The following is a 13,005-nucleotide window of genomic DNA, read 5'->3' as shown; positions in this document are numbered from 1 at the left end:
ATTTTAGAAGTTTGGCCAAACAACCTATTAGTGTCATTGGTCAATTGATAGTCCAAATTTATATTACTTATATTCTAAAAAGATATTAGGCGAGATACAACAACATAACGTATTTATATCTCATAACTATAATAAAATATTTATAGTTACAAATATTATATAGCTAATTCAACTAAATTCATCATTTTTGGAAGATACTAAAATTCAGCTGTTTCAATGTACACCAATTTATCATTTTGTGTATACAATAAAGCTACTTTAAGAAAAAAAGATGTAGTAGTATGTAGAACAAAAATAATAAATATTTCTTCTTTTTTTTTCTGTGTCAAATAATTCAGTCTTACTTGTAAACCAGAGGTTTTCCACCTCATTCTTTTTCTGCCTTTGTCGGCCATCCTTCTGTTTTAACAGCTTCTCTTCCTCCTCCCCCTTCACCCATGATCTGATCACTCGATCTTTCTCTTTATCTCAAATTTTCATTTTCCGATCTCTCACACAGATCCGATATCTGAACCATTCCCAAATCGGATCCGGGTCGTCCGAACTGATACAAAAATGGCGGCATCACGTCGTCTCCGTGATCTCCAAGCCCAGCCCGGTAACAAAATCTGCGTCGATTGCTCTCAGAAGAATCCCCAATGGGCATCTGTTTCCTATGGCGTTTTCATGTGTTTGGAATGTTCCGGCAAACACCGTGGCCTAGGTGTCCATATCTCATTTGTCCGATCCGTTACAATGGACTCATGGTCCGAGATCCAGCTCAAAAAAATGGAGCTAGGCGGTAATGATAATTTAAACAAATTCATGGACCAATATGGAATCCGAAAAGAAACTGATATTGTTACCAAATACAATACCAAAGCTGCTTCTGTTTACCGTGATAGGATTCAATCCTTAGCTGAGGGTAAACCCTGGCGGGACCCACCTGTTGTTAAGGAGGGTCCTACACACAGTAACAATAGCAGCAGTAAGCCTAAACCTCCGTTGAGTGGCAGTAGAAATGGAAATTACGGTGGTAATTCTAATTCTGGTTGGGATAATTGGGATAGTTTTGATGACGGAGGAATTAATGGCGGGAATAATAGTAATAGTATGAGGAGAAATCAGACAGTGAGTGATTTTAGGAGTGGTGGAGGTAGTGGTGGTGGGCCTGCTAGGTCGAGGTCTACAAATGATTTTACGCGTGACCAGTATGAGGCTTCTGCTGCGAATAAGGATAATTTTTTTGCTAGGAAAATGGCTGAGAATGAGTCCCGGCCGGATGGTGTTCCGCCATCTCAAGGAGGGAAGTACGTTGGATTTGGATCAAGTCCTGCTCCTAGGAATAATAATTATAATAATAATTCGCAAGGCGATGTTCTTTCAGCTGTTACTCAGGTAACAATTTGCAGTATAAGTGTAGTTTCACCTGATGTAGCATGTTACGTATCTTATTCGATTTTACATTATGCTTAATATAGGCAATTATGATCTATCATTTGTTATAAATGATGAACCATAACTGTGAAAAATGACACTCACTATATAGGAGAAACTCATTTACGTATAGCTGATGAGGTTTTGCTGCTTGATGTGTGCAGGGATTCGGTAGGTTATCTATGATAGCAGCCTCAGCGGCACAGGAGTTGGGTTCGAAGGTACTTTGAGTTTACTTTTATACTAAATTGAAACTCCATTAATCTTCTGATTTTGTGGAGGTGTCGTCATAGTTAATCACTGCATCTCGTTTTCCCCAAGTAGACGTAGTGATAAATATTCTGAAAGTGTGAGGCATTAATACTAAGCAGAAGAAAAATGAGGTTTTCAAAGAGCTCTGACAAATAAAGGTATTGAAAGATTAAAATCAGGAAATTTGGTGCCTAAAAGTTTTCTCAAGATGGAAAATGGGGCATCTATGTCTTGTATGTAGAAACTATTTTGATTTTCCATTCACTTTCTTTTCTATTAATTTGTTTTTTTAGGTTGAGGATTACTTTTGTTTACATGCTAATGCTCATAAAGTTAGTATATGTAGAAATCCATCTGCAAGGCATGACGCTTGATGTGTGCGTCAGATTAGAGATGGCACTGCTCTTGTGAAAACACGCACAGTGCAGAATCAGGTTATAGTTGTATCTTTTAGTCGCAATCAATCAAGTTTTAAGGACAAATTAAAGATTGAATTTTGTTCTGTTTAACGGAACTAACACTAGTTGCTAGTAAATTTTAATAAATTCATTTATCTCTTGGTGCTAGTGTAGTTATTGTAAACAACACTTTCAAGTTTCAAGTTTTAAGTGATGAAGTTGAGTGAATTGCTGGTGTTGAAATTGTGTTCTAGGGGGGTTTCTTGAGGTTATATGTCATAGCTGTGTTTGCCAATAATTTTTTGGTTTGCTAATTTGAAGCTGGCCAGTAGGTGCTAAGTTCACTTGTTGATAAGCTTTAATAAGTTCCACTTTTCTTCACCGTTTACTAAACATAACCTATACTACTTTTAATATTGTTAAATAAGTTCTGTTAGTTCTCTTAATCTCTCTCTCTCTCTCTCTCTCTCTCTCTCTCTTTTATTTTTTGAGTCCTCTGAGTTTATTGGTATGTTTCTTTGAGGTTTGTTATATCAAGTGAAACACACGAACATTCATTACCTTAGCTTTCTAGAATCTGTGTAGGATATGTTTAGATGCATTTTTTTAGTGAAGGGAATATTTAATTTCCTTAACACCATAAAATCCATAATTTTTGTAAGTAATTTGATAGTCATTTAGAGGTCATGCATCGATGATTTGAGAATTGCTAGTAATTATATTCACAAACCCTTCCTGAGCCGAGGGTATATTGGAAATAATCTCTCTACATGCATTAGGTAGGGGAAAGGTCTGCGTACAGACTACCCTCCCCAGACCCCACCTGTTGGCATCATACTGGGTTTGTTGTTGTTGTTGTTGTTGTTAGTAATTATATTCACAATGTCAATTTTCAATTTCTTTTTTGGATTTCATTTTCAATAAAATCTTAGCTAACTTTTTAATTTTCATGATAAATAATAGTTTAGTACTACTTAGCTAAAATATACCCTAACTATATAATTACCTAAGTTGCGCGGACTCGTCGGTTTTGGTGCCGTCCCCGTCCCGATACACGATGGGGACGGGGACGGTATACGTCCCGGATTCGGTCAACCGACTTCGGACACTTTGACCGATCCAGCAGCGATGTAGATGGAACTTTGCGTTGAATGGCTTTCACTTTCTATTATGAGGGAAGAACGAAGGGACGTGAATGGCTATCTGTAAGAGCTTGAAAGAAGTAGGGGGATCTTGAGCATCATCTGTAAGAGCTTTGAAAGAATTTGGGGAACTGAGGAAGATGACCTAGAAGAGACGATACAGTTCCTTCCTAAAGCACTCCTAATTGTAATAATAATATAATAAGATAACCCCTTTATTCTCCATTACTTCTTGTCCCCTTTATATAATAATATATAATAATATAATAAAATAACCCCTTTATTCTTCATTACTTCTTGTCCCCTTTATATAATAATATAATAAGATAACTCATTTATTCTTCATTATATGCTTCTTGTCCCCTTTATTCTATGTACTTGTGACACGTAATTGAAAGCTTGCAATTTGCAAATGTTTCTTTCTCATACAATATACTCCAGTAATTATTTCTAAATTAATTATTAGCATGTTGATTTTTTGCTACATAATTTATATATTTTAATCGCGCAAAATTAATTTATACAAAATTATTTACTAGTTGTACAAAATTTACTACTTGTATAAAAAGCTAACTATTATATTAGCGATACTTGTATAAAAAGCTAACTATTATATTAGCGATCCCATATTTAAAATATAATTAATATAGGAACCAAGGATGAACTTTATCTGACTAATTTAATCGATAACAAAACATATACACTATTATATTAGGGATCCCATCTTATTAGATCGTTTGATCATTCCTATCAGTACAAGTTTTGAAGTTTCTTAGTTGTATCCCCGCACCCGTATCCGGATCCGTACCCCCGAATCTTACAATTTAGATTTTGCCGTATCCGATACTCGGATCCGTCCCCGTATCGGATACCCGCACCCGAGTCCGAGCAACTTAGATAATTACTACTTCTACAACCAAATACGATGGCGAAAATTACATTGTAATTACATTATGATGTGTAATTATTTGTCTAATTACTAGGGTAGTAAGTACATCAACTAGTAATTACACAGTGGTGTCCAAACACACTCTAGTGAAATTAAGACATGAAAGAAATATAGGTCTGATCCAGTTTTTGACTGAATAGTCTTTTAGTAGTTTGACAACCACACTTTGTAGACCTCCGGTTGAACTGATCCAAAAAGCTACAAAAAGCTTAGACATAGATCTACAACTTTTTTGAAGACCATAAGATATAATTCTGTTAGTTGCTATGTTGAAAGCGGCTACAATTCATGGCATGAGTGCTGACAAGTTTTTCACTTTAAGAACTAGAAATATTTTCAGACTCCCTCCTTTATACTTATCTTGAATTCTTTTTGGTATATTCAGTCCTTAAATAAGTACCTGAATGTCTTTTTAAGGTGCAAGAACTACTTAAATAAGCTAAGGAGGGTTGTTAAGGAAAAACGGGAAAAACCACTCTTGAGAGCTCTAGGTAATTTTGGCTTAGGAGGAATTAATCCTTCTTTGTCATTTGGTTCAAGCTTTGGAGCATCAAATTCCAAGGTTTGCACATAAGTTTAGGACTTGGAGCCATTTATTTCTTCAGGTCCTATCTGAAATATGAAACCAGACAAGATAAGTTGAGTGAAACATGCTCATGCTGTTTTACGTTGGTTTTACGAACTTTCCTGACTTTGAAACTTCATGGAGGACCTTTAAAATGTATAAGTTTAAGCCTTACTTGTAAGCCTAAGAAATTTTGGGTTAATGGCTATTTGAAATCATTTAAGATTTTTCGTATTTTTAACCTCTCGATCCACACTAAGACCATACAAATTACAAGATGTCTTGGTATCTTAGATTATTAATGGACAAATATATTATATTTTGAATCTCTTGAATGAGATGAGAGTCTTGGAAATGCTTAGCCTAGCAAGTTTAGTTCAGTTTAGCTAAGAGGCATCCTTCCTAGGGGATGCCACTAGGAAAAATCGGATTTGAGATAGTCTTCACTATAATGGAACTTAGGGGAAGCACGGATATGAAGCAACTCTTCTTGCACTATATCATAACCTAAGTTGCTCGGACTCGGGTGCGGGTATCTGATACGGGGACGGATCCGAGTATTGGATACGGCAAAATCTAAATTGTAAGATTCGGGGGTGCGGATCCGGATATGGATACGGGTGCGGGGATACGGCTAAGAAACTTCAAAACTTGTACTGATAGGAATGATCAAACGATCTAATAAGATGGGATCCCTAATATAATAGTGTATATGTTTTGTTATCGATTAAATTAGTCAGATAAAGTTCATCCTTGGTTCCTATATTAATTATATTTTAAATATGGGATCGCTAATATAATAGTTAGCTTTTTATACAAGTAGTAAATTATGTACAACTAGTAAATAATTTCGTATAAATTAATTTTGCGCGATTAAAATATATAAATTATGTAGCAAAAAATCAACATGCTAATAATTAATTTAGAAATAATTACTGGAGTATATTGTATGAGAAAGAAACATTTGCAACCTTTCAATTACGTGTCACAAGTACATAGAATAAAGGGGACAAGAAGCATATAATGAAGAATAAAGGAGTTATCTTATTATATTATTATATAAAGGGGACAAGAAGTAATGGAGAATAAAGGGATTATCTTATTATATTATAATTACAATTAAGAGTGCTTTAGGAAGGAACTGCATCATTTCTTCTAGGTCATCTTCCTCAGTTCCCCAAATTCTTTCAAAGCTCTTACAGATGATGCTCAAGATCCCCCTACTTCTTTCAAGCTCTTACATATAGCCATTCACGTCCCTTCATTCTCCCCTCATAATAGAAAATGAAAGTCATCCAACGCAAAGTTCCATCTACATCGCTGCTGGGTCGGTCAAAGTGTCCGAAGTCGGTTGACCGAATCCGGGACGTATCCCGTCCCCGTCGCGTATCGGGACGGGGACGGCACCAAAACCGACGAGTCCGCGCAACTTAGATCATAACCAAACCTTCCTCCACGTTATTACGAGTCTTTCTCCACCTCTCTTGTTTTTCTTCTTCTTTTGGGATAGGTTCCTCTCCTCTTGTTATAGACGTTAATGGTAAAACTTCAAAAATGTTTCTCCATGTGATATGCGTTTAGGATTCTGATTCTTGTACTCTATCCTTCTTGGAACTCCTGCCAAAAATGACGAAATTCTCGTCTTGGGAGTTGCCTAGTATAGAAGTCCATATAATCAGTCTCTTAACCTTTATCTTGAAATGAGAAAGAAGATAGTACAAATGTATTATTAGAAACTGAAATTTATAACCTAGTGTTTATAGAACTTAGCAATCATAGGAGAAAAGGTTGCAATGAAATATTTAGTTTTCTATTATTTTATAATAATTAACTGAGTTGGGTGGGGTTGTCTTCTGCTGAAGTTCCAGGTTATTTTTGTATTTGATCCAATCACTTAAGAGTCCATAGTGATTACCCAATGCTCCATAGGGATGAGAATTTCTATCAAATGCACAATGTTTTGTTTTCTGATTGTCTATATTTTAATCGAGCGATACTCTCTTTCTTTCATACTGCGTAGTCGTGTAGTTCTTCCAGTGTTCTTTTTTGTCATATAGTCTGTATTGTAGTGTTTCTGGTAATCAGGGAACTTGAATGTCAAGTATAATGCTTGTGTAATCCTACTCTTACAGGTGAAAGAGGGTGGTTATGATAACAAGGTGAATGAAACTGTCAATGTTGTCGCGACGAAAACAACCGAAATTGGACAAAAGGGCTGGGGTATCATGAAGGGAGTCTTGGCTTTAGCTTCACAGAAGGTTGAGGAATATGCTGAGGGGGGTCCGAACGGGAAGGACAATAGCTGGCAACGAAGCGAAAATGAACAAAACGGCTATTATCAGGAATTCAGTAAGGAGTCTAAAGGATGGAATTCTTCTGGAGGAGCGCAATCATCTGATAGGCATTCCAGTTCTGTCAGCTCTGGGTCCTGGGATGATTGGGATAGTAAAGACAACAGGAAACAAATTTCTACCAAAGGGGCGACATCCAGTAATGACGATGGCTGGGCTGGTTGGGACGATGGTAAGGATGATGGATATGATAATTTCCAAAGTGCATCCAATAATAAACATGTTGGTCATGGTGGAAAATCAGAGTCCAAATGGACCGATGGAGGTTTCCTCTAAGAGTAGCAGATGTCACTTCTTCTAGTAATTCTTTCCCCTTCCAAATAGATGTCATCCAGATTACCTGTCGGAGGGGTTTGTGACTGAAAATAGTTTATGTATGTACCATTATAAAAGGGGTTTGTTAATTGCCTGTCATGTAAAAGAAAATAGGAAATGCAGGAAACATAAGAGACTGTCACGAAGATGATTGTTTTTGAGGTTAATATTTTTAGTTACTTTTGGATTTGTAATGACCATAGTTGTATTATTATTTCTGCATTCCGGTTCTGTCAATTGGAGATTGTCTTTAATAGCATACTATTTCTTTGTGTTGAACCAGAAAGTAAAGCAAGTAAATTGTTCTAGTCCTTACTTGAAATCAAAGGGGTTTGTGCCTGTGACTTTTGGTACCCCCTCATTTTCCATTTGCCACTTAAATCTTCTCGAGCCTTTTCTTTAGTAGCGTGACATTAAAAATGGAGAAGAAAAGGGACCCCGATTTATTGACTAGAATCAGGAATTAAGAGTTTGATTCTCCATTTATTCACTTCTACATATGTAGAGAAGGCATCAGCGTGGTACTTTATTTGAAGAAAAAAACAAGTCGATGTGAGAATATATTGCATATGTCACAAAAATTAAATGAAGAACTCACTCAAATACTTCAAAAGGGAGAATTGATAGCAAAACGTGGCCAACATCTAGGAAGCTTCTGGTTTCGATTATTAGGATCCAATTAAAACGTTGAGCTTTTTGGTGTTGATTCAGAGTTCGTAATTGACAAAATGTAGGCGTGCATATTGTCTCTAGAGTTTTTTCTTGTTTGAAAGATAATTTTAGAAAAATGAATGGATGAGGGAAGAAAAAGAGTGGCGTCGCCCGGACTGAGACCTTCAGTGTGTTAGACTGACGTGATAACCTACTACACCACGATACCTTTGATGATCCACTATACATCTCCACCTTATTATTAGAATTATAGACGCTGTCTTAAGCTTTTCGGTTATAACCAGCATTTGGTACATAGGAATATAGGATAAATAAGGTATGATTGTTTGTTGTCGGATTTCATAAGTAATAAAGGGATTTAAAGGTCTTATCGGAATTTTGTCAAGTTTAACAAATAGTTAATCACATTAACATTTACTCCCAAGATTTCCTAGACAAATCTTATTCTTTGCAAAGTTTATTAACTCAATTATTGAACTAGCAAAGCTGTATAAGAAGAGTTTGTCATATAAATGTGTCACGACCCGGAATTTTTACCGTCGGGACCGTGATGGCACCTAACATTTCACTTGCTAGGCAAGCCAACGTTAGAGAATCATTAAACCAAATTCTTATTTCCATTCAGTCAATAACAATAATTAGTTAAGATGAAATATAATAAGTGCGGAATAATATAAAAACTGCCTTAATTACTATCACCCGGATCTGGAGTCACAATTCACGAGCATTTTAGAATTTACTACAAGTAATAGTCCGAGAGAAATACAACTGTTTGAATGAAAGAAACAGTAAAACAGAAATGATAGACGAGGACTTCAAGGTTTGTGAACGCCGACAGATCTACCTTGAGTCTCCGGATAGCGGGTCCAACAGCTAAAATCTCGATCAACCCGAGTCGGTATTAAAATCTGCACAAAAAGTGCAGAGTGCAGTATCAGTACAACCGACCCCATGTATTGGTAAGTGTCGAGCCTAACCTCGACGAAGTAGTGACGAGACTAAGGCAAGGCACCTACAAATCAACATGTACAGTTTAATAATGTATACACAAATAACAGTAATGAAGAATTAGACAGGAGATATCGAGAGGGAGAAACATACTGGGGGGAAATACGAGATAAAAAACTACAACAGAATGATAACTAGAACAACCAGTATATTATGAATCAACAGAAACACGAATACAGTAAAGGAAAAATGCACGACATCACCCTTCGTGCTTTTACTCTCAACCTCACCATAAAAATCAATAGAAACGGCACGGCATCACCCTTCGTGCATTAACTCTCATATCATGGCACGACATCAACCTTCGTGCATTAACACTCACAATATGGTACGGCATCACCCTTCGTGCATTAACACTCACAATATGGCACGACATCACCCTTCGTGCATTAACACTCACAGTATGGCACGACATTACCCTTCGTGCATTAATACTCCCCCTTACCATAATGCAATGCATAAATAATAACATGGAGATAGAATAACAAGTACAAGACTTACTTCAATATTTGGTTCCACAATATCAATCTCAACTTTGAAATAATTTCTCAATTATCACCAGAAAATTCGTAAACATGATAAGAACGATCAATTGAACAACACTAGTATAAACACGTAGCAATTAGTCATAGGAAAAAGACAATACAAGAAAAACAGGAGAAACAGGGAAAACAGGTAAATTGGCGGCGCATTAGTATTCGTCACCTCGCATATACGCCGCTCACATGAATTTCACATAACAAATAGTCTGGGGTTCCTAATTCCCTCAAGTCAGGGTAAGACACAACACTTACCTTGCTCCGAAGACCACTTAATTCTCAATCACAGCTTTTTCTCTAGAATTTACCTCCAAACCACTCGTATCTATTCAAAAATGACTCAATAATATCAAATATTGCTAAAGGAATCAATTATATTGCATAAATTAAATTTTCCAAATTTTCCTCCAAAAGTCAAAAAATGGACCCCGGGCCCGCTTGGTCAAAACCCGAGGTTCGGACCAAAATCCATTTACTCCTTCACCCCCGAGCCCGAATATATAATTGGTTTTGGAATCCGACCTCAAATTGAGGTCTAAATCCCCAAATTTTTGAAATTCCTAGTTTCTACCCTAACCCCTATTTCTACCATAAAAATTCTAGATTTTAGGTTGAAAATTCATGAAATGTAATAGGTAATTGAAAGAAAATGGTTTAGAATCACTTACCAACATTTTTGGGAAGAAAATAACTCTTGAAAATTGCCTCTAGCCCGTTTGCTTTGTGAAAAGTTGGAAAAATGGCTTAATCCCGTGTTGGATTATGTTTTAAATGCTGGGAGACAGTGTTCATCGTGTTCGCGAGAACACTGTCGCGTTCGCGAAGAGTATAGGCTGCCAAGCCTTTGCGTTTGCGTAGGCTAGCCCCCGGCCTTCGCGTTCGCGATGAAGGAAAGACTGACCCCCCCTCCCCCAGTGCCTAACACTACGCGTTCGCGGAGGGTAACGTCCTCATCGCTTCGCGTTCGCGAAAAAAGAAATTCTAGCCCGACCAGCTTACCCTTCGCGTTCGCGAGAGAGCTTTCGCGAACGCGAAGAAGGACATACCTGAACACCTGTTGTAGCAAAATACGAGATTTTTCTAAGTCCAAAACATTCCGTAGCCTATCTGAAACTCACTCGAGCCCTCGGGGCTCCAAACCAAACATGCACACAAGTTTAAAAATATCATACGAACTTGCTCGCGTGATCAAATCGCCAAAATAACACCTAAAACTATGAATTTAGCACCAAATCAAATGAAATTCTCAAGAACACTTTAAAATTCCTATTTTTATAACCGGACGTCCGAATCACGTCAAACCAACTCCGTTTCTCACCAAATTTCACAGATAAGTCACAACTATTATATTGGACCTATACTGAATTTCGGAATCAAAATACGGACCCGGTATCAAAAATGCCAAACATTAACCAATTCTTAAAATAAATAATTTTTAAACTTTTAATTTTTATCAAAAATTCATAACTCGAGTTAGGAACCTCCGAATTCGATTTCGGGCATACGCCCAGGTCCCATAATTCGATACGGGCCCACCGAGATCGTCAAAACACGAATCCGGACCTGTTTACCAAAAATGTTGACCGAAATCAACTAAAATCAACTTTTAAGGCAAAAATTCTTATTTTCATCAATTTTCAATATAAAAGTTTTTCGAAAACACGCCCGGACTGCGCACACAAATCGAGGAGGGTAAAAATGAGATTTTACAAATGGTTTAGAGCCAAAAAGAACACTAGAAAAGGAAGAAATGGATACAAGTTTAAAAACGAAATGAAACCAAAATCAAAGTAGTACACATTCGGTTGATTTTCGTTAGATATTAAGGTAAATCAAGAGTTGGATAAGGGAAAGTTTTCTTCTTAGAAGTGGTTTATCTTGAACAAGTGTTTCTCAAGAAAATTTTTGCATGCATTTTAGTAACTAATAACTTGCTGATCAACGTTTGTTTTTCTGCTCTTTCTAAATTTTGTCATTGAACATGTCTATACAATTTGGTATGGAATTTCGGAATTTTTTGAAATTTTTTCATCTAACATGCTTCTTACCTTCTTCCATAAGATTAAGCAAAGCTTAAAAAGTATAACAACGTAAACGGGCTTGCTGAAATATGGGGAAAAAACAAGCAAAAGAAGAATATGATATAGAATCATATTCACGTTTCATGACTAATATAATTGATAGAACTTAGAGAATCAGCTAAAAATAGATTATACAAGTGTCGGAACGACATATATTTTTACTTTTTCTAGCAAGTATACATAGATTATACATTATTTATACATAGTTGTACATTTTTTTTTCATGAATTATGCATATATTAATTATTAAATATTCATCAGCTATTTTTAGTTTAAGAGATTAGGTGAGCTGCAATTCGGGTTAATTCTTCTATATATTATGATGTATTATATATTTGGTACCTTGTATTCCTTTTTAGTATAATTTTATGGTATACTGCTGCCACTACTAGAAATTCGCTAAAAATCGACCAAAAAAACCGACCAAAGTTGGTCGGAAATTACCGACCAACTTTGATCGGTAGTTTAAAACGACCATCTGACAAGTTTAATTACTTACCGACTAACTTTGGTCGAAAATATATTTTATTAATTTAATTTTACCGACCAAAGTTGGTCGGTTTAACTAAATTATATTTTTTTTATTAATTATTAAAATTAAAAAAACCCGACCAACTTTGATCGGTAATTAAAAATATATATTTTTATTAAATAATTAAAATTAAACATTACCGACCAACTATGGTCGGTAATCTCAACAGTGCAGGCAAAATACCGACCAAAGTTGGTCGGTAATATTGAATTCTGGGAATTTAATGTTCATTAACAGATCAACTTTGGTCGGTATTTTGGAATAATTTATTTTTTTTTATTAAAAACCGATCAACTTTGGTCGATTTTTCTGGGTTTAATTTTGGCATAAAATGCCTGTTTTGGCAGCTACACCACCTGCCAGCATACCAATACACCTAATAACAACAACAACAACACAACAACAACAATAACAACAATACAACAACAACAACAACACAACAACAACAACAACAACAACAACAACAACAACAACAACAACAACAACAACAACAACAACAACACAACAACAACAACAACCAAAACATTCAATAAATACTTTAAAACTGACAAATTAAAGTTCAATTGAACATAAAAATCCAAAACTAAGTTAAAACTAATTACAACTAGTTCAAAACTTTTGTCTAGTTCAAAGTATATAAAAGTCAAGGGGTATTTTCTACAACATCATAATCACCGTCTGATGAACTTTCATTTACAAGACGATATAGAGAACGGTCTTGTGGAGGACGGGAAGCACGATCACGGGGAGGATGGGAGGAATGATCACGAGCAAGACGGGAGGAA

At 36.0% G+C, this 13,005-nt stretch overlaps 1 protein-coding gene across 1 annotated transcript; it reads left to right on the top strand.

The window, feature by feature from the left end:
• Window positions 1–330: 330 nt before the first annotated feature.
• LOC107761508 (putative ADP-ribosylation factor GTPase-activating protein AGD6) lies at window positions 331–7,674 on the top strand. Its single transcript, XM_016579732.2, has 3 exons — window positions 331–1,377; window positions 1,581–1,637; window positions 6,855–7,674. The coding sequence occupies exons 1-3, from the start codon at window positions 556–558 to the stop codon at window positions 7,347–7,349; spliced, it is 1,374 nt and encodes a 457-aa protein (XP_016435218.1). The 5' UTR covers window positions 331–555; the 3' UTR covers window positions 7,350–7,674.
• Window positions 7,675–13,005: the final 5,331 nt, after the last annotated feature.

The sequence above is a fragment of the Nicotiana tabacum genome, chromosome 24, assembly GCF_000715075.1.
Source record: "Nicotiana tabacum cultivar K326 chromosome 24, ASM71507v2, whole genome shotgun sequence".
Classification (NCBI taxonomy): domain Eukaryota; kingdom Viridiplantae; phylum Streptophyta; class Magnoliopsida; order Solanales; family Solanaceae; genus Nicotiana; species Nicotiana tabacum.
The sequence above is the reverse complement of the archived record's forward strand: the minus strand, read 5'-3'. Positions and strand labels throughout refer to the sequence as shown.